At 46.1% G+C, this 25,507-nt stretch overlaps 1 protein-coding gene across 1 annotated transcript; it reads right to left on the minus strand.

Moving 5' to 3' along the window:
• Positions 1-20: 20 nt before the first annotated feature.
• Alkbh5 (alkB homolog 5, RNA demethylase) lies at positions 21-24,744 on the minus strand. Its single transcript, XM_052757299.1, has 4 exons — positions 23,115-24,744; positions 13,516-13,596; positions 5,217-5,372; positions 21-4,324 (listed from the first exon to the last, which is right to left on the minus strand). The coding sequence occupies exons 1-4, from the start codon at positions 23,885-23,887 to the stop codon at positions 4,147-4,149; spliced, it is 1,188 nt and encodes a 395-aa protein (XP_052613259.1). The 5' UTR covers positions 23,888-24,744; the 3' UTR covers positions 21-4,146.
• Between the last annotated feature and the right edge of the window lie 763 nt (positions 24,745-25,507).

Genomic DNA, 25,507 nt, shown 5'->3' on the forward strand with positions numbered 1-25,507 from the left:
CTCAAACAAAACAGGTGAAATTAATTTAAATAATGTATTTTATTTAACTCAGTATGTCCAAAATAGTATTTCAACATGTAATCAATATAAAGTTATCAATTATATATTTTACATTCTTTTTTCATACTAACTTCAAATTCTGGTGTGTATAAAGCATATCTCAATTGAAACTAGCCACATTTCAAGTGCTCAAAAGGCAGAGTCCAGTGGTTCCAGATTGGACAGCATAGGTCTAAACTTAAGAAACCAGTGAGCTGCTGGGGGCAGAGCTAACATTTACAAGGCCTAGAACTCACAAGGTCCTAGTTTGATGGCCAGCACTAAAGAAAAAAAAATGCAAGCAAGCAATGGAGTAAATACTAAGATCCAGATTAAATTTAAAAATAGTGCTGAGGCTGAGAAATTTCAATCCAATTGATACAATTTCTTTGAGGAATTAATAGGTCACAGATCCTGTAACAATGTTTGAAGAAACAGCAGTGTGATAAGCTGCACAGTGGCCCCCAAGGATCTCAGGTCCTAGCTCCTGCAGGCATACACTTACTTTTATAAGGAGTTGAGGTTAGGTGTGGATCAGTGGTAGAGTCCTTGCCTAGCACTGGAGAGGCACTGGGTCCCATCCCTGGCACTGCCACAAAAAGGAAGTGGGGCCATGTAGCTGTTCCTGTATCTAATTACGAATACCCAAGTAAGACAGAGACAGAAAAAGTTGGGTGTGGTGGCAAGATTGCCAGTTCAAGGGTGGACTGGGCTAGAGTGAGAACCTATCTACACACACACACACACACACACACACACACACACACACACATACATACACGCACGCACGCACGCACGCACGCTGGGGGGCAGAGAGGCACTGAGGAGAATATAGCATACAAAATAGGCCATGTGACTATGGACCTAAAAAGTACTTGCATCTAGACTGGTTAGAGCCATCCCAAGCTGCAAGTGCAAGAACAGGCTTCCCACCAGAGCCTCAGGAGGAGCATGAACCAGTTTGTTGTTGTTTTGAAACAGACAGGGTCTCACTATGTAGTCTTGGCTGTCCTCAAGCTCCCTATGTAGACCAGACTGGCCACAACCTTCCAATATTCTTCCTATGGCTTCTGCTGGGATTATGGACAAGCACCATGCTTGACCACTTCGCTTTTAGAGACAAGATCTTGCTTTATTAGCCCAGGCTGGCATTGAACTTTTGATCCTTCTGCCTCAGCCTCTTCTGGAATTACGGGCACATACCACCATACCCAGCCAATTCTGTTGCTTTAAGCTCTCAAGTTTGAAACAATGTTTTGGAAGCCACAGAAAACTAAGACAAACTGATAAAATGCATCTCCTTCACATGGTATTCGAATTACAACCACAGGTAGATGATGAACCCCACACTTCAACAAAATACCAATCAAAGTGTTCTGTGGGCAACAACTAGCTATACAGATTTACAAACACATTGTACATGTTATTTACACTTAATGGGCTCTACCGCCATCCTATCTATACATCATAGAACACCTTATGCGCACATGAGCATGTCATATACAAGTTTCTCTCCTGCACTAAGCCTGGGTTATAAGATACTTTATTTTTCTGAACTCTCTGGACCTGTTTCTTCCTCCATACAACAGGGCTAGAGGAATTGGATGAGCTCCTAGGTGGGTAGGGTTGGTACCAGTTATTGTTGGAGCAACTACTCTCTACCAGGAGGGCTGGTACTATCTACCAGGGGCTGACGGAACAAAGCTCTTGGCCCAGTGCCATGGCTGAAACAGGCAAAATTCAGGGAATCAGGTGTGGGACTCTGACTTCAGAGAGATGGGGGCATGATCCCAGTAGAGACTTAAACCTAGGCGATCACTGGGTCAAGTCTCTTCTACCCCTTGCTCTTCAGTCCCCAATCATGGAGTGGGACCACCACTCCTGCAACATCATGGTTGGGATGACACTTGGTGCTTTCGTCTCAGTTCCATTATCATCCCAGTCCACTGCACAGATTGCAGAGGCCCTGGCCCTTCTTGACCTAGCACTGTCCTTCAAATTGTACTGGCCAGTCATTCTATGGGCAATGAAATGGCTTGACCAAGATTCCAGTGACAATCTGACCAAACTGGCTGAGATCACTGGAGCAGAGCTGGGTGAACAGAAATGGTTAGCAACACCCTGGGACCCATATCATTAGAGATCCCAATAGTCCACTGAGGCCCAGCCTCATCCTATCCTATCCGCTTTGTCTACCAAGGTTCTAGCCAGGGAGCTCAAGAACTCGGCTACTGAGTACAAGAACTGCCATGTCCACTACCAGAGCTCCCCTCTCCCCGCCCCAGCTCCATTTGTGGTATTTGCGCTGGCCTGCAGACTCTACTGGGCCAGGGAGAGGGTGTAGTTTCTAGAATTCAACGTGTGTCCCTGGTCACTATGGTTTATGAAGGCCATCCTCCTTGAAGGGGAGAGGGTAGTGGGCAAAGGCAAGTCCACCTTTAGCCATCAATCAAGAGGGCCAGTGTCAGTGGCCGCTGTCTTCAGAGCACTGGTAGGTAATAAATTTGGGACAAACCAAGGTCAGGCTTTCTCTTATCACAGCATCAGACAATTGTTTCAAAATATATTAGATTTGTTTTTTATTGTAGAGCACACACATATTAGGGCAAAGTGCTGCACACACAACTACAAATCATTTTTTTGGGAAAAGAGCAGTAAAAAAACAAACAAAACAAAACAAAAACACCCCAAAACCACAGAAGACCTGCAACTGCTTTAGTTACGCAGTCTCAACTTGAGGGCTGGCTCCACATTGGCAAAAAGGATTTCTGACCTCAAAGAGGGATTTCCTGATGGATGGCTGCTCCCCATATCTCTAAAGTCACTGAGGCCTGAGGTCAAGCCTCTGTGTACCTCTGGAGTGGTGGTGGCATCGCTGTTCAGAAGGCCTCTGTTTTTGGCAGGCCCAGTCCTTGTCTGGCTGCCAAAGACATTCCTAATGAACCTGGATCAGCAAAGCCCCACAGCTTTCCAGGATCTAAGCAGGCAGAAACTGTCAAAGACTTTAACTTTCTATTATTTTTAGAAGTTTCTTCCCCAGCACCCATGTCCCTGAGGCAGAGAAAGTACCAACCCAATATGCAGGTCTGACTTCTGGCCTTGGATATAAGCTATAGGTGGACAAGAGAGGATGGAAACACCTTCTTAGATAGATGATATGGGGGGGGGGGGGGAGGAGAACCAAGATGGCCAACTGAGGAAAAAAGAAGAAAGCCAAGAGACTAATGGGAGGGGAAACACCTCAGAACAAAAGAAACAAAGCCCTACCACACACCCCAAGTTCCCATAACCCAAATGCTAGACTGGAAGTCAACCAGTTCCTCTAGCTAGAAACAATTCCTACAAATAACCCACTGCAGCAAGTCTAACTGTTCCATACAACCACACACACATGCCTAAAGGAGCAACCCAGTAAATGGGCATGCTCTTGGCAAGAGGTCAGGACCACTGTGCTAGTCTCTTGACCACCCAAGATCGGTGGGCAGAGCAAGCTAGAGGGCATGCAGGAAGCCTGGGGACTCAGAAATGGGACAGCAGGGGGCTGGCACTGTTTAAGCCCCACACCCAGCCAACCTGAACAGTGGGGAACAGGTATTTGCATGAGCTTCCAGAGCCTGAACAGCAGGTGAAATGTAGGGGCAGCAGGCCCAATGCAGGACCTGTATGGCTCCAAGAGACCTCATCCAAGCATGAGCATCAGTGGAAAAAAAGGGCTGGCAAAAGAATCGCCTTTGTTTAAAACACTGCAAAGATTTACATTTAAAGCCCAAACAAAAATTCCTTAACCAAAACACTTTGTGTGTTTAAATAAACCTAGCCTGACACATTTCCACTTGAAGACAGCTGTCCCCACTGTCTCGACTGGCTACTCTGGTAAGAGTGTTCCCCTACAGAAGCTAACAGCCTTTTCCGTCAAGGAGGAAAGCCAAGAACATAAGAACCCAGGTCTTTCGCCAATTCTGTTCTTTAGCCTTAATAGGCAACCAAGCAAGGAAAACATATATAGGACCAAAATAACAAACAACAGAGAAAAAAACACTCAAACAAACAGAAGATGGGTGGGGCAGCTACAGCAGGGTCAGCCAGAGTCCAGGCGGGCACAGGGCCTCAGTGTCTCCGCATCTTCACCTTGCGGGTGGGGCTGCCTGCTGCCTCTGGGCAGTCTTCCGAGGACTCATAGGACTTGCGCCAATAGTTCTCAGAGCCAAAGCTACCCCTCCGCCGGTGTGTGGGCAGAAGCACAGACCGCCGGTTTTCTTCTTTGTCCATCTCCAGGATCCGGGGTCTGCAAACAATGGGGACAGGCTGTTACCTGAGAGTCAGCAGTGGTCTAGTCTTGCCACCACTGTAGGGGACTCAGAAGCTCCCCATCTTTAGACTGGGTTACTCTTCCCAGTAGATCTTAATCCAGATGCACTAACCGTGGTGGGGCCTGCCTACTAAGCAACAGTGGCCAGTCCTTGTCTTAGATGTCTCTTAGTCACCTTGTACAGTATGCTTAGTTCTGACTTTGGTGCTCAGTACCCTGTCAGGTCTGCTGGGCCGGGCTTTTCTTATGTCAAGTTCAAACCCCTACAGGGTCCTGCCATACACCTCTACTGTTCACAATCATCCCTTCAAGCCTTGCAACCCCCGTCTCTGAAACCACTATGCTCTTTTCTGCCTCAGAACTTCAGCTCTTACAAACTTCTTTCTTTCCTAGAATGCCCTTCCCCTCTCCACAGCTTTCTCATCCCTCTGGTGTCATGGTGTCATTACTCACAGAGATCCACCTCTGCCTCCCGACTGCTAGGATGAAAGGCGTGCGCCACCACGGCCCAGTCCCTTCTGGTGTCATTTTAAAATTACCCTCCCAGAAACCCTCTCCAAGAGATCCCTGGTTCACTTCTAAGTGTCAAGATGCTCTCTTAACACCGAAGTATAAACCTATAAATATGTGTGCCCAGATGGGACTGAACAAGGCAAGTCATGGGACATTTCTCAGAATTTCTGCTGAATCCCTCTTCTAAGGGGTATTATGCACTGGCCAGGCCTTTTTTTTTTGGTATGTGTTTTCCGTCAAAGCCACTTTCCCAAAGGACAAGACTTTGAAGAATGGACAACCCCAGGCTCCTAACCAGCCTTCTTTAGGCAGCCCATAAGCTGCACTGCTGGCCTCTGTTGAGGGTTCTAAGTACCTGTGGGCAGCATCAGGGTCTGCCTTGCGGTGGGACCTTTTGGGTTTCAGCGCAGGGTCTCTGCTGTTTCCTGACAGGCGATCTGAAGCATAGTTGGGTGGCAATGTGGAGCTGCTCAGGGATTTTGTTTCCAAACGCGGTGCATCTAATCTTGTCCTGCAAAGGAAACACACACAGGGTCTCAAAAGGGCCTCTGGTAATAAGCCACATCAGGACAAATCTATCTCCAGTGAAGACTGGATGGGCTTGCAAACCAACAGTCTAGTTACTGTGCCTTGGTCTCTTTGTGATTCAACTAGAGATTGGTCCAGTGACTTCCAGAGAATGTCTTTTTCACTTTCAGGCCTAGAAGTGGAGAATGGGAGTAACTTCTGTTTGGACACCTCCAACGTGTGCTATGCATGCAGACCCCAGCGCACTCTCAGCCACAGAAGGCAGCATTTTTTTTCTTTTTTTTTTTTTAAGATTTATTTATTATGTATACAGTGTTCTGTCTGCATGTACACCTGTAGACCAGAAGAGGGCACCAGATCTCATTATAGATGGTTGTGAGCAACCATGTGGTTGCTGGGAATTGAACTAAGGACCTCTGGAAGAACAAGCAGTGCTCTTAACCACTGAGCCATCTCTCCAGCCCCCGTCAGCATTTCTTAACCCAGTCAGACTTGCAGTTTCTCTAGGAGCATCTACCCAACCTGCCAGTGGATTGTGGGTACATCCCAATAGATGTCTTCATCCCTGCCAGCAATACAAACACAGGAAAGGTTTTGCCCCAGACCTACAGAAGAGCTGAAGAAAAGCAGAACCACCTTACTTTCTCATAGACACAGGGTTATGAAGGCTAAGTGGCAGAGCCAGGGAATGGAGAAAAGCCTAGCCTACTCCACACCCCTGTCACATCTACTTAGTAGTAGCCCTTTGGGGAATGCTAAACAAGCAGAAACCAAAAGGGCTCCTTTTTATTTGTAACAATACATAATAATATATAAAATATAAATATTATTATTATATATTATATGTAAGGTCATATATTATATATAATATATAAATGTTTATTTTTAAATTATGTATATGGATATGTGTTGTGGGAGTATGCGCAGGTGTCCATGGAGGCCAGAGAAGTCAGATCCTATCAAGGTGTCTAAGGGAGAGGCAGTGTTTGCTGTGGTAGAGCAGAGCTGCCCAGGGGTAGCACAATCTTGGGAAAGAAGGAACTAGCCCACTTTAACTATGCTCCAGAGGTGGCAAGGGTCTCTGTGGGGGCAACAGCTTAGGCATGGTCAAAGCTAGGGAAACCATGATCTAGCCACTCATACTCTCCTGAAGAATGGAGTAGAGCGCACCCACCACAACCACCCTTTTCATCCATAAGCTAACTAGGGTGGGGTCTCCTGCAGACCTCTGGCTCCAATGGTAAAACAAGCCACTGAACTCAGGCTCTTACAACCTGTCATGTGAACCCCATATCCCACTGCTCTCAGTGGGTTTCCTATAGCCATCCAGGTTTGTATCAACTCCACCTCATTTCTAGTCTATTCCAGCACAATGGATGCCTCAGAGGTTGCATTCTCTCTTTTTGTGGGGCCATGAATGCAACTAGGGCCTCAGACATGCTAAGCAAGCCTCTAGCATGGAGCTACACCCCTAGCCCAAAGAGCACTTCTCTGGCCAAACTACCTCAGACCAAGACCCTTTTGTTCTTGGATGAGGCCCAACCATTTTGAGTATCTCATGCATGTTTCTATAAAGACTTTCTCGACTTGCCCCTCCCTGGTGAGCATTCAGTGGTTAACTTCCCCAAAGGACATACAGATAGAGATCACTCAGGAGTGACCTGAGAGGTCAGATTGATATCAGATATGGCCGCTGGACATAGACATGGACATGGACAATTGGTACTTCCAGATTACAGACAGTGGAAAACAGAAGGGATATCATTTAGCAACAGTCCTGAACAGGCTTGCTGCATGAGGGCTGAGGGATCCACAGGCTCACAATGAGGCTTGGAGATATATCGGTGACTTTACAAACAACTGTTACTTTCACGAGAATGTTATTAAAAGGGTTCAAATGAAGATTTGCTGCATTTGTGGTAGCTGGAGGGGTTGAAAATTTCCTGACTTCCCAGAATGATAAGTAGCATCACTGAGGACAGCACCTGGAATTATCTTGTGACTTCACTCTCATAAAAATAAGATTTCCTCACTCTAGCATCTTTAGTTGTATGCTTGTCCTTGAAAGAATATTAGTATGATTTAAGAAAGTTAGGAAAAACTTCCTGGCCTTCCAGCCACTGAATATTCCATTTCTGTCTAGCCAGTTGTTTCAAGCTCAGAAGTCAGATGTACCAAGTCTTCCCTGATTCTCCCACTAAGGTGGATGTAATTAATTTTGATTTTCTTTATGGTGGGCCCTCAGGGAGAAATATTCTGTGCTTTTCTATCAGTGTGTCCTCTGCTTTGTGCTGTAATGGCATGCAAAAATAGAACTATGGGTGTCTTATGGTACCTATCTTGTATGCCTAAATAAAAATGTGAAAACAAGCCAGAAATTCCTGCTCAAAAATCAGCCCAAGCATTTCACTTTTTTTTTCCCCCTCTTCAAGACAGGGTTTCTCTGTGTAGTTTTGGTGCCTGTCCTGGATCTCGCTCTGTAGACCAGGCTGGCCCCAAACTCAAGAGATCCGCCTGGCTCTGCCTCCTGAGTGCTGGGATTAAAGGCGTGTGCCACCACTGGGCACAACTCCCTTTCTGCCTGAGCCCCCTTCTAGTTACATCTCCTGCTCGTAGTGTTAGTATGTGGCAGCAAGCCAGGTCTTCTAGGGGGAGGAACACTAGGGTGCACACCAGGAAATCATGCAGACACTAGAACTCCCATTCACTACCACTATGTCCATGAACTAACTACCTCACTCCTGAAGCTGGTTAGCCTCTTGGTCATCTAACCAGTACTTTAACCTTTCAACCACTCTCCAAAGAGGCTGGGTCCCGTCTTTCTCAGAGTACCAATGACTGAAATATACAGGGACATTGTTGATACAAGCACTTTGAAGGACATGCTACTACTTTATCACACTGTCAGGTAATTTGTCCCCCACATCCCCATTTTTACAATTTTCTCTTTTTTGTTTTTTTGAGACAGGTCTCTCTATGTAGATCTGTCATAGAATTTCTGCCTGTCTCTGCCTCCTAACCTACAATTCTCTCTCTCTCTCTCTCTCTCGTTTTTTTCTATGTATTTATTTTTTTGATGTTTGAGACAAGGTTTCTCTGTGTAGCCTTGGCTGTCCTGGAATTCAGTCTGCAAATTAGGCTGGTCTCGAACTCAGAGATCTACCTGCCTCTGCCTCCTAAGTGCTGTGATTAAAGGTGTGTGCCACCACCAGTTAAGAATTTTATTTTAAGCCGGGCGGTGGTGGCGCACGCCTTTAATCCCAGAACTCGGGAGGCAGAGCCAGGCGGATCTCTGTGAGTTCGAGGCCAGCCTGGGCTACCAAGTGAGTTCCAGGAAAGGCGCAAAGCTACACAGAGAAACCCTGTCTCGAAAAACCAAAAAAAAAAAAAAAAAAAAAAATTTTATTTTAGACCAGGCAGTGGTGGTGACACGTCTTTAAACCCAGCACTCATGAGGCAGAGGCAGATGGATCTCTGAGTTCCAGGACAGCTAGGGCTTGAAAAACAAAAATATTTATTTTTATTACCTATATGAATATTTTGCCTGCATATTAGGATGTGCCTAAACAATCCAGAAGATGGTGTTAGATCCCCTAGAACTGAAATTTCAGATGGTTGTGAGCCACTATCTGAGTGCTAAGAACAGAAAGAAGCCAGTTCCTCTGGAAGAACAGCCAGTGCTTTTAATTGCTGAGCAGTCTCTCACACACACACCCCCCCAGATTTATTTTTAATTTTTTAAATTTTTATCTAGATGTGGTGGCATGCACATTTAATCCTAGAAATTCAGAGGCAGAGGTGGGAGGATCTCTACAACATGGGCAGGTAGGTGGGTGAAGGCAGAACCTATAGTGCTCCACTCTACAAACCACCAACAAGCCAGGAGGCCCAGGTTCAAGATCTCACTTGACCATGTACTGTGACTACAAACATAAATTGGTCTGTAGTTTGAGGATTTTACTCCGAAACAAACTCAAAAGGTCACTTCAAAGCAGCCACATTTTGTTCAGCCAGCAAGCACATGGCAGCTATCCATGAACTTCTCTCCATGAGATCCTTGAGAAAGATCTTGCCAGCTCTTACTGATGTGAGCTGGTGTCAGAGCTACCAGAGTTTATACAATCTATTTGAACTTTAGGCAAGACTGACTCTAACCCATGACTAAAAGGAACAGGGCAGATTTAACATTCAGACTCTACTGAATAGAACTTGGTCTCACCAAGGTCACCTCTGATCTTTGGGTAGTATCTGGATGTCCAAGTCAGGGTGATGCTCAGTTCATCCTTTTATAAGACAAGTCTCAACAGATTTTCTGAAACTACTTGTTGGCAGTCCAAATTATTCTTCACTTATCAACTAATGTCTCATTTGGCCTGGGTAGCAAGCTAGGCACTGGACATCCCTCTACTATCCCTGAATATGAATTTGGAAGTTCACAATGGTCATGTATATAGGCTGTGACAGCTTAAAGAGGTGTGGCATGATAAAGCGCTACAGGTACGCAACGTGTCCCGAATGTCAAAATGGCCAGCACCAGGGCCTTGAGGGATAGCTAGGCTGACCAGTGTGTACATGTAGGAAATTTTAGAGTGGTGATGTGGACCAAAACATGAATATGTTAGAAAGAAAGGTGTTTCCAACAAAAGCCATCCTGTCACACAACCAGGCCATAAGTTCATCAACTGCACTGGGGCCATAGGTACTTTAGGGTAGAGTACGACAAAGGGAAGAACCTCAAGAGACTAGGCTGGATAGTTAGAATTTCATTCTGCCAGGCAAGAGAGACATCTAAACTAGGCATGGTGGCACACAGCTATAATCCCAGCACTGGTGAGGCAGAGGCAGGCAGATCTCTGTGAGTTACAGGCTAACCTGGTATACAGAGTAAGTTCCAGACAGTCAGGGTTGTTACAACATTCTATAAAATACCCAGCCAATTAAGTCTGAGAAATTGTTATAGCCCAGAGGAGTAAAGTGACATGACAACTAGATGTACACAGGATGCACCTTGGATGAGAACAGATGCATGAAAAAAACTAATTAAGATACTAGGGAAATCTAAAACCATGGATGATGCATGGATGTCAAAGCCCCAGGCATGCTAACAAAGTGCTTTATCATTAGGCTACATTTTTCAGCCACAACTGATTTCCTTTCTTTTGTTTGTTTTTAGAGAAAGGGTCTTGCTGTAATGCCAAGCTGGTTTCCAATCCCTAGGCTCAAGTGACTTGCCTCAGATTTCCAAAAAGCTGAGACTTCAGGCATATGCCACCATGTCTAGTATATCTGGTATATAGACAATACGTGTATATCTGTCTATCTCTCTGAACTGGGGGTTTAACCCGGGGGCTGGACTGCCAAGTGAACACTACCTCTGAACTACATCCTAAGTCCAGCATTCTTACTTTTTAGTTTGAGACAAGGTCTCACAAACTTGCCTTAGTTGGCCCTCTCTGTAGTCTACGCAGATCCTACACTTAAAATCTTCCTGCTTCAGCATTGGTCTCATAACTGTAACAAATATATCTCACTAAATTTAAGATACCAACAATAAAGGAAAATACAGGTTACATGGGAACTCTAATGGTCTCACAATGTTCTACAAATCAAAAACTATCAAAAAACCAAAGCATATAAAGCTGTTTTTCTTTGTTCCAGAGACAGGGTTTCTCTTTGCAGTCTTGACTGTTCTGGAACTCACTCTGTAGACCAGGCTAGCCTCAAATTTACAGAGATCCTGCCTCTACCTCCCAAGTGCTGGGATTAAAGGCATGCACCACCACCACCCGACTGCTAATTGTTTTTCTAGTTCTACATGTGGCAATGATTTTTAAACTTTGGTGGTGGATAAGCACATAAAAATATAATTCAATAGTTGAAAGTATAACCCAGTGTGAAGCTCCACAGCTTCTGTTCCAAATGCCTACTCTAACTATATAGAAGTTTATTGTCTTGCATAGTCTTTGGACCTGGTTGAAGGCCAGAGCAGAGTGTTGGATTCCCTGGGACTGGAATTACAGATGGTTGTGAGCACCCATCTAGGTGCTGGGAATCCAAACCTGGTCTTCTGGAAGAGTAGTCAAGTGTCCTAACCAATGAGCCAACTCTCTAGTCTTTTTGATACAGGGTCTCTACACGTAGTCCTGGAGCTATGTAAACCAGGCTAGTTTTGAACTCACAAAGATCCACCTGCCTCTGCACCACCACACGACTTACCTGTAACATTTTTTTAAATAACGAAATTAAAAACCTTAAGATTTAAAGACTTCACTTAAATTTTAAAGGGGGAAAAAGAACAAACAATAACTACCTCACCAAACACAACCCAAGTCTGCACACTAGATGACCTTTGCTCACTTTTACATGCCAGAAATAGAGGTTGGTGGATCTTTAGAGTTTGAGACCAGTCTGGTCTACTGTAGATGTAATTCTAAACGGTCTTATTAAATAAGAAACACAGAGCCAAGTAAAGAGTTAAAAGCCCAGAGATTGAGCAGTAGCCAAGAGCTAAGACCACCTTATCTTACCACTCGCTGCTGTCCTTCCCCTGAGAGAGACCTGCTTCCTGTGGCCTGTCTTTTTATTATTGCCTTTCTGTTCTGCCTTCTCATTGGCTGTAAACCCAACCACATGACTTCCTCGTCACTGCCTGTCTATATAGACCTTCAGGTCTCTATGGTTCGTATTGAGATTAAAGGTTTGGGTCACCGCTTGGCTGTGTCCTTGAACACACAGAGGTTCTGCCTGCTATGTGATTGGATTAAGGGCGTGTGCCACCACCACCGGACTTCTGTAAAATCGCTTCCTCTTAGCTCTAATCTCCAGGCAACTTTATTAACATACAAATAAAATCACATTTCAGCACAAATAAAATATCACTGCCAGGCGGTGGTGGCACACGCCTTTAATCCCAGCACTTGGGAGGTAGAGCCAGGCGGATCTCTGAGTTCGAGGCCAGCTTGGTCTACAAAGTGAGTTCCAGGAAAGGCACCAAAACTACACAGAGAAACCCTGTCTAGAAAAAAACCCAAAATAAAATAAAATATCACCATAGTCTACATAGTGAATTCCAGGGCAACAATGTAAGAATCATTTAAAACAAAAACAAAAAACCAAACCAACCAAACAAAAAAACTACTAAAACCAAAAGAAAGTACAAGCCTCATGTAGCCCAGGCTGGCCTTGAACTCCTCTCCTACCGCCACTTCCTAAGTGTCAACATTTCAGGAGTGCCTCACAATGCCTGACTAGCCTTCCGCTTCTCTTTTTTCTTCCTTCCCTTCCTCCCTCCTTTCTCTTTTATTCTATGACAGGCCTGCCTCAAAGTCCCAATCCTCTCACCTTAGTCCCCCAGATGCTGGATTACAGGCATTAGTGAGCCACCATGCTCAGGTAGGAGAGGGCAGGCTATTCATGTTAGTCTAGAGGGGGACAAGCCACAGCGACGAGCCAGCTAAATACTATAGCCTGCCTTCCTAGTCTTGTCACCTCACTCCTAGCTCCTTCTACAAGTGAAAGCCCAGGCATTTTTAAAGTAGGCTGCTAAGGCACAGTCTAAAAATAATCCCCGAAAGCACATGTGACAAGTCAGAACAGGCATGAGTGCGTGAGTGTGTGCATGCGTGCTTGTGCGTGTGCGAGACAGAGAAGTGGGAGGCTTTAGGAAAGTACTCCCCAAATCTTGTTTCAAGTCTGTGCCCAAAGGACTAGGAATAACTCAGGATTAAGAGCAAGCCCCATTCTTGCAGAGATCCTGAGTTTGGTTCTTAGCATCCATGTCTGGTGGCTCACAACTACTTGGAACTCTAGCTCCAGGGAACCTGACTCCCTCTTCTGGACTCCACAGACACCTACACACATGTGCACACACCCACACACTGATACATACATATAACTAAAAATAAATCCTTAAAGGAAGGAAAAAAAATGTGCCAATAAATATCAGGAGCACGTCTTTGCTCAACACTCAACTCCCTAAACAGTCTAAAGATGTAAAGTAAGAGAATTTGTGTCTTTCCACTCTCCTAGATTACATAGTGGCATGCAAGAAGTAGAGAGGTAAGTGCTAGGAGGATTCAGACAGGCTTGTAGTTAAGGCAGAGGATGCCAGACATGAAGGTACTTACTTCCTGAGAATGATGACCGCTCGGCGTTCTTTAATGTCCTGAGGCCGTATGCAGTGAGTGATTTCATCAGCAGCATACCCACTACAAAGACACAGAACAAGTCACCAGTAAGAGAGTAGACAGATAACCAATGCATGGGGGACAGGAAGAGGACAAAGTCTCATGGCTGCCCTCTGCCTACTACCTGAGAAATTCAAGAATCTACATGGAAGGGAAATATGTTTAAGCCTAAGAAGTGTCTGCCTAGAAACCATTAAAGGAAAAATATGGCACAGAAGATTCACTGGTCACTTGAGACAGTCTGAAGCAGGACTCTCCGAGCACAGACTAGAATCTTTTTTGTTTGCAGCTCTTCAGGTTAGGGTGTAGTTCAGAGGTAAAGCACTTGCCTGACAAATATGAGGCTCTGGGTTCGATCCCCAGCACTACAACAAATACAAAAACAAAGAAACTCTGGAGGCAACTGGAGTGTAGGTGAGAGTCTTCGGTGAAAAGACAAAAACCTGCCCCCAGTCATGAATACAGAGGAAGTCGAGGTAGCCACTGACAGCACAGAAATACAGGGATCACTAAGTCCCAACACAGAACTTTATTACTTGGGAAAAAACTTTCAAAAGCCTCCTCTGGGGAGATAAAAAAAAAAAAAAAAAAAAATTTTTTTCTTTCTTTTTTTTTGAACAGAGTTTCTCTGTGTAGTTTTGGTGCCTGTCCTGGAACTCACTCTGTAGACCAGGCTGGCCTCTAACTCACAGAGATCTGATTGGCTCTGCCTCCCGAGTGCTGGGATTAAAGGCATGTGCCACCACTGCCCAGCCAAGATCCAAAAATTTGAAGACAGCTATGTTTGGGCTATTTTATAAATTTCCACCATAATGAAATTTCTACCTAAAAGTTACATGATTTTAAAACTACTTAAAGGCTAACAAATATGGATAGATGATTATTCTCAGCTGGCATCCCTCTGATCTTAAGTTCCAGGAATAACTCTGATTATTGAGTCCCTCACATGTTCTCAGTGAGCACCCCAAGAGATAAGATACTCCCAGTCCAAGCTATTCCATTGAGCTGCCAAGAGCGACACAGCCAGACACCTGCCCAGTCAGGTACCAGGCCTGATGGAAGAGCTTGCCTTCAAGCTTTCCCATTTAAGTTTCCTAACTGCCCCTAGGCCATATACCTTTTGTTTAGTTTTGTTTTTTTGAGACAGGGTTTCTCTGTGTATAGCCCGGGCTGTCCTGGAACTTACTCTGTAAAGCAGGCTGGCCTTGAACTCATAGAGATTCACCTGCCAATGCCTCCCTGGTGCTGAGATTAAAGGCTTGCACTACCATGTCTGTGCATACACCCTTTTCTCATGGCTGCTCATCAGTTCTTTCTCTAGTGCAGGTGTAGGGATAACACATGCTTAACTACCTGAAGTACAAAAGATCTGGGAATGACTCCTTCAGGGCTAGGCTGTCCTAAGAGCAATGCAGGATTCAAAAGCCAGTAAGAAATACAAAGCCAAATTTATTTCAGGGTCAGACCATAGAGCAGTGGTTCTCAACCTTCCTAATGCTGCACCCCTCTAATACAGTTCCTCATGTTGTAGTGACCCCCACCCATAAAATTATTTTGTTGCTACTATAAGGAAAGCACTTCTGATTTAAAAATCTGTTTTGAAAGCTAGGCTTGGTAGTACATACCCTTAATCCCAGCACTCAGGAGGCAAAGGCAGGTGGATCTCCTAGAGTTCTAGGCCAAACTAGTCTCCACAGCAAGGACTACATAGAGCTAGGACTATATAGAGAACAGCTAGGACTATATAGAGAGGTGCCCTCCCCCACCCACAATTCTGGTTTGAGTCCATGCTGGCGGTAGAATAAGCCTATTTATAAATGTCTTACCTGTTCCTACCCACCACCCAGCTGCTATTAGATCAGGGTTCTTTAGTGGTTTGGTGTGTGCATGTACTCAAGTGCGTATTATCCTCACAAGAGACTAGGACAAATATCCATAAACCAAATCAAGCTGGAAAATACTAATTAAGAGTTCCAAAAAGTATCAGGATGTAAAAGGGTTTGAGAATTACTATGAATCTACTGACTTTAACTGAGCACTGACCAAAGAACTCACTCTTCATCCCTATTAATAACTATGAGCCCACAGAGAGAAGTGCCACATAGGAGGAGTTATAGAGGACTTGGATTCAAATTAAGACTTTGTCTGAGACAAGGTCTCTCTACACAGCCCTGGCTGTCCTGGATGAAACTCACTATGCAGACCAGGCTGTCCTCAAACTCAGATCTGCCTGCCTCTGCCTCCTAAGTCTGGGATTAAATGTGTGTATTACCATGCCCCACCAAGCTATAAGCTTTGTGACCTGAGTTAAGTCACATGCTTGAACATAAAAACCTTGGTTTCTTCAGTGTTCATTTTGTTATGCTTTATAATTTAGGTACTCATTTTGTCATTATTAAAGACTCAAGATTTAAAAGGCAGACAGACACCACTTCTCTTGAGGGCAGAATTTACACGACTGAAATCTCTAGCAAGGGAGCAGTGAGAGGCCTATCTGAGGGTTGAAAATGATGCTGGATAACTCAGAGTGCCTTGGACCCTCCTACCATTTGCTAAGCATCTGGCAGTGCTAAAGGGCCTAGACCTCTTAGCAAGCCTTGAGTTCAGCTCCTGAAGAGGAAACACAATTTCAGGTCCCCTACAGGGTTCTACATTCTACACTAGCAGGGGCCTCTTGGCCCTATTCCCAGGCTAGGAGCTAGCTTTAGTCTCATTCTTTTTTTCCCTTTCCATTTCAACTTTTAAGACAAGGCCTCTCACTGTAACCCAAGTGGGCCAGTAACTATGGAGTTCAGACTGGCCCCAAACCCACAGCAATCCTCCCACCTCAGTCTCTTGAATGTTGAAACTACAGGTGTGAGCCATGTTATTATCACTTTATATTAGTGACTAGAGACTGGGCTACATACTATACACACACAGATCTTAGAAGAAGAGCTGAGTATAACGGTTCATCTCAAAAGGCCTGAATCGGCAGTGACAGCTACATGCGATGTTCCCTGGTGTTAACAAGGGTCATGCTTGACTTGGCTATTACATAAGTATGACCAAGGGCCTCGGCTTCTCATTTCCAACAAGAAACCACTTCTCTTAATGCAGCTCTGGAACAAATCCAGATTGTTTGTCAAAGTTTGACTGCTTTCAGGTTCCCTGCCCCATCCTCCAAAGGCTATAAAACAAACAAGCCATGCCAGGTTCCTGCCCAGGCCTCACAACTAGAATGAACCTCAGACGTGACCTTGACATACCAACCCTATATTCCCTATATTAAGTCTTATGAACACCAGTATTCTAGAATACCCTGTTATCGGTGATAGCCCATTGTTTTTTCCTCTGTGGGAGAGGGAACCCAAAAAGTTCTAACAGAAGTTTTTTCCTGGATGAACTTAAGCAGAAAATGCCCAGCCAAGACCACAAGAGTGCCTTTTACTGCTAAGAATCCTACTTGCTAGAGGAGACACTGAAAATCTCATTCGGCCAATCTGAAATGTAATATGCCCTGGGTCCTCTTCTACCTTTGATGTGAAGGAAAGTTCTATGGCTGCCTACTCCTGTTTTTGCAGGAAAAGTAGAGGAAGAATACCTTATGTTGTCCAGCTGGTCTGCTCTCTGCATGGGCTAAGCCCCCATGCCCAGCAACAATGCTTATTATGCTATCCATAACCACCAAGCAACAGGACTTAGCTCTGTCACTCACTAGTCCTATACTTTAGAATAACGAGGGAGCTGACCTATCTATCTCCTCTCTCCTGGTAAAATTTCCCTAGGCCTCCTGCCCATGTGACCCAACCACATCATCCCATGACTCTACTATAATTGTGTTTTCCTTCTAGGACAACACTCTGTTCAAAGGCCTTACTCAACTCTGCACAGTGGACAAAAAATTAAATATGTGCTAACATTCTACACCAAAAACAGTCTATCACTTTGAACCCTCTATTTTAAGAGTATCAAAACAGATTGCAACAAGCCTTTCCTTAGAGGACTGTACACAAATTAAATGAGCCTGGAAAACCATTACTAAGGAAATGTGCAGGACTATGCATGTCTCTTCTGGAAACAGCCTTATCCGAGATGGAGTTGCTAAAGCTCATTTCCAAGATGGCCACCATTCCCCAATTGTTCCATGTCCGCCTAGGCCAGGGCAGACCAAAAAAAACCAAAAGAAAAACAAAAAACAAAAACAAAACCACCACCACCACCAAAAAACCAACCAACCAAAACAAAACAAAAACACCTGACCTGGACAAGGTCACAGCTTAATGCTAGCCTCCCTTTGATGGCTACTTTCCTTAGGCAGCCCCCTTGAGCCTCATCACTGATTGGTACCCAGGCAGGACTGTGAATTCAAGTCTCCAGGAAAAGAAATGGCTTTACTTTAAAGAAGTTTTGGGGCTTTTAAGACACCGATCTATCCTAATTCTGCACATACCAAAGTACTGACAGCAGTTCACCTCGAGACATCTTTAAACTTCATGAACTCAGCCATATAACAGAGACTCAATCTTTCCTGACAACTCTAAAGCATCATTGGCTTCCTCCTTAGCACAAGTGAAAAACAAGACCATTAAGTTAAATTGATCATGGCTGGTGTGCACTCACCTCTTAGCACTCACTCAGGAGGCAGAGGCAGGTCAGATCTTTTGAGTTTCTTGGTATATTCAGTGAATTCTAGGGGTCCAGGGCTACAAAGTGAAACCCCGTCTCAAAAAAGAAAAAAATTGCTGTTGTGATGCTAAAACTTCACCAAGTTTTCCTAATCTCTGTTTTTTTGGTAGCCAAATGTGTTAGGTCGGTAACAAGTGAAAGCAGAAAATCCCACCTGTTTCTTGGTAACAAGGTTTAACTTGAAATGGGGCTTGCTGACCTCAAGTAACATGGGAATGAGTACTAGTCCTATGAGACAGGGAGGGTTATACGGCAGTGTTGCATACTAACTGCTCAGTCTAAAACGGCTCGCCAGCCGGTCAGCCCTGAGATTTTCGTGGCCTGTCTGTTCTTTGCTTGCTCTGAGTTTCCTTTGAGACCATGACTCCCAGCTAGGTAGGTGCTTCTCTTTTGCTGCTTCTGCCTTGTCAGGCCTGGCAACACAAAAGGAAGCCAATTTCAATAACCAACAGCCCCTTCCAGGGGGTGTATAGCCCTGAAACAGGAAAATTTCAAACAAGGGGCAAGTAAGATGGCTCAGTAGACAAAGGTTCTTTCTGACTACATTAGTTGGAGAGTAGAGACCCACAGGGAGAGAATCAACTCCCACAAGTTGTCCTCTGATGCACCACACACACATATGTGCGTACACACACAAAAGAATGTACGTAACAGGAAAAAAAATCCAAACGAGTGGTGCAGTCCAGGACTTTTCCCAACTATTTTAAACCACAAAGCTACATTTTGCTTTCATTCAGCCAAACAAACTTAACAAGGATGCTTGACTGCTTGATCCCCCAATACTATTAACCAGTAGAGCCAAAGACTAAGCTTGCCAGTACACAATAGATGGCTAGGTGGAGCAGTCATTCCAGACCGGTAGCTAAGACCCAGGTCTCTGTAAAGGACTACAAAACAGTGGTTAAAGGAAACAGTTCACAAGCAGTTAGCCTTGAGGTGATTATTCTAACAACTGGAGCCTGTTTTTTTTTTTTAAATCTTTTTTTTTAATTTAAAAAATTACCTTATAAAGTAATGCATATATTGCTTTTTTATTTATGCATGTGTGTGGGGGTGCATATGCATATAAGAGGTCAGAGGTCAACTTCAGGTGTCATTCCTCAAGCATCTTTCACTTTGCTTTTTTTTTTTTTTTTTTGAGACAGGGTCTCTCACTGGCTAAGAAGGATAGGTAGGGTGGCTAGTGAGTCCTGTCTCCACTTCTCTGGCCCTGGGATTACAAGTATGGGCCATCACATCTGGCTTTAAAGAAGGAAAAAAGGGTGGGAAATTTCTAGGGAATCAAACTTAGGTCCTAATGCTTCTAAGCACTAAAGTTCAGTTTACCAACTGATCTCCAGCTCTGGGGTCTGTTTTAATCTGCCCTATTCACTTTACAGAGCCAGGACAAAGAATGTGGGATGAACTGACACGAGGAAAAGGTAAATACAGATTTCTAAAGAATAGCATAAGGCCAGAAAGTGGGGGCGCACTTTTAATCCCAGCACTCGGGAGGCAGAGGCAGGCGAATCTCTGTGAGTTCAAGGCCAGCCCGAGCTACAGAGTGAGTTCCAGGAAAGGCGTGAAGCTACACACAGAGAAACCCTCTCTCACACACACACAAAAAAAAGGGGGGGGGAGGAAGAACAGCATAAAAAGGGGACCCCTTTTCAGGTCCAAATTGGGAAGGTTACCAACAGTTAAAAATTGCCAGCTGGGTTTGGAAAGGAATGTAAAACACTTCTAGAGAGGTCTGTGAAGTCTTGCTCTAATAAAAATGCAGGTCTAGACACCAGAGTCAAATCTCTGCCACTAATCAAAACACATAACACCAATAAATGTAAAACAATTTTGCCATGGTGCCTTTGCCAAATACAGACACTACTGCCACTAACAAGTGAAGGCAGCAATTGTTAGACTCCATCTACATCTACACTCATCTATATATTTTCATCTATCTAACCTGTAGCTTTAACACTCTCACCTCTGGAAAGTGAATCTATCAGGAAACAAGGAAAAAGCAAACTTCTTATAGGCTTCCACACAGGATTTGATGAGGGGCATTACTAACAGGCAGGTGTTCGTTTAACTACATACCAGGCCAGCAGAGTACCAGGGAGCAGGTTCCTGAAGATTTAAATTAGCAGGTGTGTCCATACCCTAGTACAATAGTTCTCAACTGGGGATGAAGCTGCCCTGCAACCTTACCTGCTGGGACACCTGTCAACGTCTGAGCTTTTTTTTTTTAGACATGGTTTCTGTGTGCAGCTTTGTTGCCTGTCCTGGAACTTCCTCTGTAGACTAGGCTGGCCTCAAACTCAAGAGACCCACCTGCCTCTGTCTCCTGAGTGCTGGGATTAATGGCATGTGCTACCATTGTCCACAGCTCAGACTTTTTTATTGTCATAAGAAGTGTTATTAGTGTCTATCAGAAAGGCCAAGAATACTTTTTTTTCCTTCACTGCATGGACAGCTCACCCAGAAAAAAAATTTACAACCTCCAAATATCAACAGTAGTTGAGAAACTACTGTTACCACCAGGCTAACCCTTACCAGAGACTCTGATATGGAATGCCTCACAACAACCATCTTTACCAATGTCTACATTCTACTGCTGCGTTTGAAGCTCTGCTACCTTGTGATTCCACAACTCTGGTTAATTTCTAGTCATTCTTTAGTTCCAGCTTCCTTCCTCCTAAGAACTTCCACTATCTCAGTAAGATGCCCCCTCAACGTGCTTCTTTGATTATCTTTCTGGATTCTGATGATCCACCTAGGCTAAAAGCCTCTACTGAGAATGAACTACGTGAAGAATGGAGCCATTTTTTCAAGACCCACCAATTCCCTTGCACCTCTTCCAGCCAGAGCAGGGGCTAAGTACTTGTATAGACATTTGAGTGCCTATCCTTTTAGACACCAAATCACATTTAACTAAGACTTCAAAAGTTGGCACCGTCTATCTGTTATACAGCCAAGAAAGAAAGCCAGCTCTGAGAAGATACCTACAAGATCCCAAAGAAAGCTAGCCATGATGGCTCACTTCTGTAATCCTAGTACTCTGGAAGCAGAGGCAGTAACAGTGGGGACAGCCTAGGCTACAGAGTGAGACTCTGCCTCAAACATAAATAAATAAAACCCCAATGCAAGCTGGATTCAAAGCCTGGGGCAGCACTTTTCAGGACATGGCTGTGCCTCCCACACTAACTCTGGAGCCAAGTCTGAATCCAGGAAGTGTTGGAAAGGACTGGGAAAGCTTTAGGACTTTACTACTGCAAAGAAAAGACAATTTTCCTGCTGATGCAATCTTGTTAATCACTAACAGACCTGCACATTAAGAATTTGTAAGTTCTGCTTTTAAATCCAGGAGTGTGCTGTAGGGGGAGTCTCAAAGTGCCTGAGAACTCCCCATTAAGCAGCCAGTCTGCCAGACCTCTAAACAACCTTAAAGGTGTATGACCATGAGGAAAAATATCTCCCTAAATGACCAAATGGCCTCTATGTGAAATCCTTTCAGCACCAAGAAACTTCAACAAGGCAGACCCCAAAATCTTCCTTACACAGAAAGGAAGTCCTGGAAATCCTTTCTTTTGGAAGGTAGGTGGATCTCTTTGAGACAATGTCAAACTTACAAAGCAATCCTCTTGCCTCAGCCTCATGAGTGCTGAGCACATAGGCATGCACTACCAGGGACAGCTGGAAATCCCTTTTAAAAATGTTTGTCAAGGCATCCATCTGGAAGCACCATACACATCTGAAACACTTGAAACAGTTGTAGTCTAGGCCTCATTTGGGGGATTAATAAAGTACATTAACTAGGCTTACCTTTTTTAGGCTAGAAGAAGACAGCCTCCGAATAAAATTTCACTTCATATAAATCCCATCAGTGTTCCAGCAGATGATTTACCCTGCTGGCCAGGGCACTGAGCTAATTCTTAGCAGGATCTGGGGCCCCAACTGGCCAAGAGCCTAAGATGTGGTCACCAAATCACAAGGCCAAACACCAGGTCAACAGACCAGCTGTATTTTGTTTTACTGGATCCCAGTAACAGCTACGGCATTTCTACAAAGTGCCTAGGCCTGAAACCAAGAGAATTTTAAGAGCATGCTGTACTTTATTTCTGGCTAAACCACTAAATTGTTCAACCCAAGGAAGTCAGTCTTCGGAGAAATCTGTACCAAAAACAGAACCAAAACAAAAAAAACCAAACAAAAAAACCCAAAACCTCAAGGGCTCTGCCTGCATTTTCTGTTAAGGAATCCACTATACTCTGTGAAACCACAAACAACAGAATAGGGAAAACTTTTAAATAGTTAAGCACAGGTTTTTTTTCTTTTTAAGATATGGAAATGAAGTCCAAAACCGAAAGTGATTTGCTTAAAATCACATGGAAAACATGAAGCCTTGAGTTCTTCTATCTCTAGGCCCCACAAAAACCGGCCAGTGTACATCCGTAATCCCAGCACTTGGGAGGTAGAGGCAGGAGGATCAGACATTCAAGATCATCCTTCTTTGTGTAGAAAGTTGAAGACTAAACTGGACTGAGACCCCCGTCTTCAAAAACAAAAACAAAATGCAAAACAAGCACCACACACTTGAAAAACCGAGTCCTATGCTAGCCTTCAGAAAATGCTTAGGTTCTCAGAATGAGGCTTTTACAGATGAATTCTCAGATAACTATTATGACCACTTCAAACCTGCCTGCAGGTACAGAATTCCATATTGGTCTTATCCCGCTAAGAGTTCCAGACACAAGATTCCTATAGTCTGCAGGAAAAAGGATGAGTCAGAACCATAGAAAGAACCGGCTCCCATCAGCTGCGGCTTCCGGGACCCGGCTGGATAGGTTTAGGCGGCAGGGTGCAGGGCCAGCCCCTCCTCCCAGGTGTGTTACCTGAGCACAGTCACGCTCCCCCTGCGCACCGGCAGAGAAAGCACAGGTTCCGACACCCGGATGGGCTTGAACTGGAACTTGCAGCCGAAGCAAAGTGCCGAGTCGCTAAAGAAAGACACAGACACGATCGGGCGCTCGAAGATGTGGATGGGGTCTACGTGAGATACGATGCAGCCGCCAGGCTGGTAGTCGTTGATGACTGCGCTGTTGACGAAGCCCTCAGGGATGACGCGGTGCTCCACCAGCTTCTGGATCACCAGCTGATGCACCCATTCGGGGATCTCATCGACGTCGCCCGGCGGGTAGAGGCGCTCCTGGCCTGGCCCGCGCTTTTGCAGCTGGGCGCCGTACGTGTAGCCCTCGCCGAAGAAGTACTTGTTGCGCAAGGGGGCCCGGTCCACGGTGTGCTCGTTGTAAAGCCCCTTCTCGGCGCGGGACACCACCTCGTCGATGCGGGCCTCGATCTTGGAGCACTCATCCTGGCTGAAGAGGCGTATCTGCCGGATTCCGCTCTTCACCTTGCGCGCCTCCTCCTCCTTCTGCAATTGCTGCTCCTCGTAGTCGCTGCGTTCTGGGTCCGAGTCCTCCTGGTACTTCCGTTTGGTGGTCCCGGACACCGGGTAAGGTTCTGCTGCGGCCGCGGCAGCCGCGGCGGCGGCCACAGCAGCGGCTGCCGCCGCGGCGGCTTCCCGGCTGCCAGCCTTGTAGTTGTCCCGGGACGTCATGGACTTCAGCTTCTCACGCAGGTCCGTGTAGCCGCTGGCGGCCGCCATGGCCCCCGCCAACTCAACTCTAGGATCCTCCGGGGCGGCCCGGCATGGCTCTGGAGGGACGCACCCGGGGGGCCCGAGAGGGAAGCGGGGGTCCTCAGTGCCGGGCCGCCATGCGTGGCCCAAGGAACCAGCGGGGGGCGTAGAAGGGCCAGGAACGGGTCGAGCCTCAGCAGCGGCAGGTCATGCAGCACAAGCGACAGCGAGGCTGCTTCCTCCTCCACCTTCTCCACGTCCCGAGAAGCAAGGGCGCCGGCAGCGCCTCATGCCGTAGAGGGGTTCCGCGAAGACCCGGCCAGACTCTGGGTCAGACCCTCAGACGCCCGGCCCGGCCCGCACTTTAAAGCTCTCCTCACGACGTCACCGCCTGCCCGCCCGACCTCCGACAGCGCCGCTCCTTAGCGGGCTTCTCGACGCGCCTGCGCAGTGCTGGCGGCCACGAGACCCCCCGCGCACTCTGAGCATGCGCGTGCGGGCGGGCCCCGTCGGCAAAAGGGGCCGGCGCCTGCGCACCCGAGGCCCGCTCGTCGTCCGCCGCCCCTCCCCCACCCTCCGAAGACTTCCGAGAGAACAGCTCCCAAACAACAATTTGCCTTCACGCCACGCCGCCTCCGGGACCGAAGGACTCCACCCGCCGGGCTGTGCTCGCGGTGTCCACCCGGCTGCGCTGCCGCGTCACGGCATCGTGCGGATGCCCGCAGACGCCTCGGCTTCCAGCGCACAATCCTCGGGAATCACCACAACCCAATCCGCCCCGTGACCGCCCCCTTTGGCGCTTCCACTTTCTTAATTGGACTGCCGGCCACGCGTTGGGCAAACACAGACAGGAGTTTCCAGAGTCGGTTGGTAAATCATGCCTGTCAATCAGCTAGTCTCCTAGGCTACTGCGTCCATCACTTAATTAGCTTCGGGCAGAAGCTCGAGGACCCCTGAAGGGTGGATAGGTGGCTAAATAAGTGCCTGAATGGAGTTCTCGGAGGAGGAAATCCCTGTGGACTCCAGTGAAGCTTCGGAAACAGTAGGAAAGTTTTCAAATTGAGGGCTGGCGAGCATCAGACCCAAACTCCGGAGCAAGCCAGGACAGCAACAAAAGCTGGAGGCACGCCGTCGGGGCATCCCACACCCTATTCCCCACCGCCATCGCTTCCTGGAGCGGACGTTCCACGAGTCACGTCCCGGGACTGCCCGCCGTGCGCGGAGCCGCGGGCACGCGCACGGGCGTAGCTTGTCTCTGCTGGGGGTGGATCTTTGCACCCTTGTTGTCGGGGAGCGACGAAAGGGCTCACGTCTCACCGGCGTGCGTTTACCGCGGATTAGTTCAAATTTGGATGTTTATTTCAGACATTTAAAACATTTGAACAGCGGTGTGTAAAGTGCGCCTGCAACCCCAGCACTATGGAGACAGGTTGGAGAATAGCCCACAAGTTGGAATCCAGTCTAGGCTACATAGCGAGCCTCTGTCTCAAAAACAACCACAACAAACCCAAGCAACAAAAAAGCCTGAAGCAGAGGGCAGGGCCTGAACAAAGGTGTGGCCATGCTGGAGGTCCCTGAGCACTCTGTCAAATAGGTTTCTGCTCCCGACCTCCCCCAAATGAAATCAGCCGCTCTGCTTGGTTCCCA

This window comes from Peromyscus californicus, unplaced genomic scaffold, assembly GCF_007827085.1.
Source record: "Peromyscus californicus insignis strain IS unplaced genomic scaffold, ASM782708v3 Scaffold_3__1_contigs__length_106647218, whole genome shotgun sequence".
NCBI lineage: Eukaryota > Metazoa > Chordata > Mammalia > Rodentia > Cricetidae > Peromyscus > Peromyscus californicus.

Bases quoted from the DNA above. Each gene is read 5' to 3' on its own strand.
- Alkbh5 (XM_052757299.1), bottom strand. From the start codon at position 23,887: ATGGCGGCCGCCAGCGGCTACACGGACCTGCGTGAGAAGCTGAAGTCC. The intron at 5,373-13,515 runs GTAAGTACCTTC...TTTCCTTTGCAG, and splicing joins GCGGTCATCATTCTCAGGAA to GACAAGATTAGATGCACCGC. The intron at 4,325-5,216 runs GTACTTAGAACC...CATTGTTTGCAG, and splicing joins GACCCTGATGCTGCCCACAG to ACCCCGGATCCTGGAGATGG.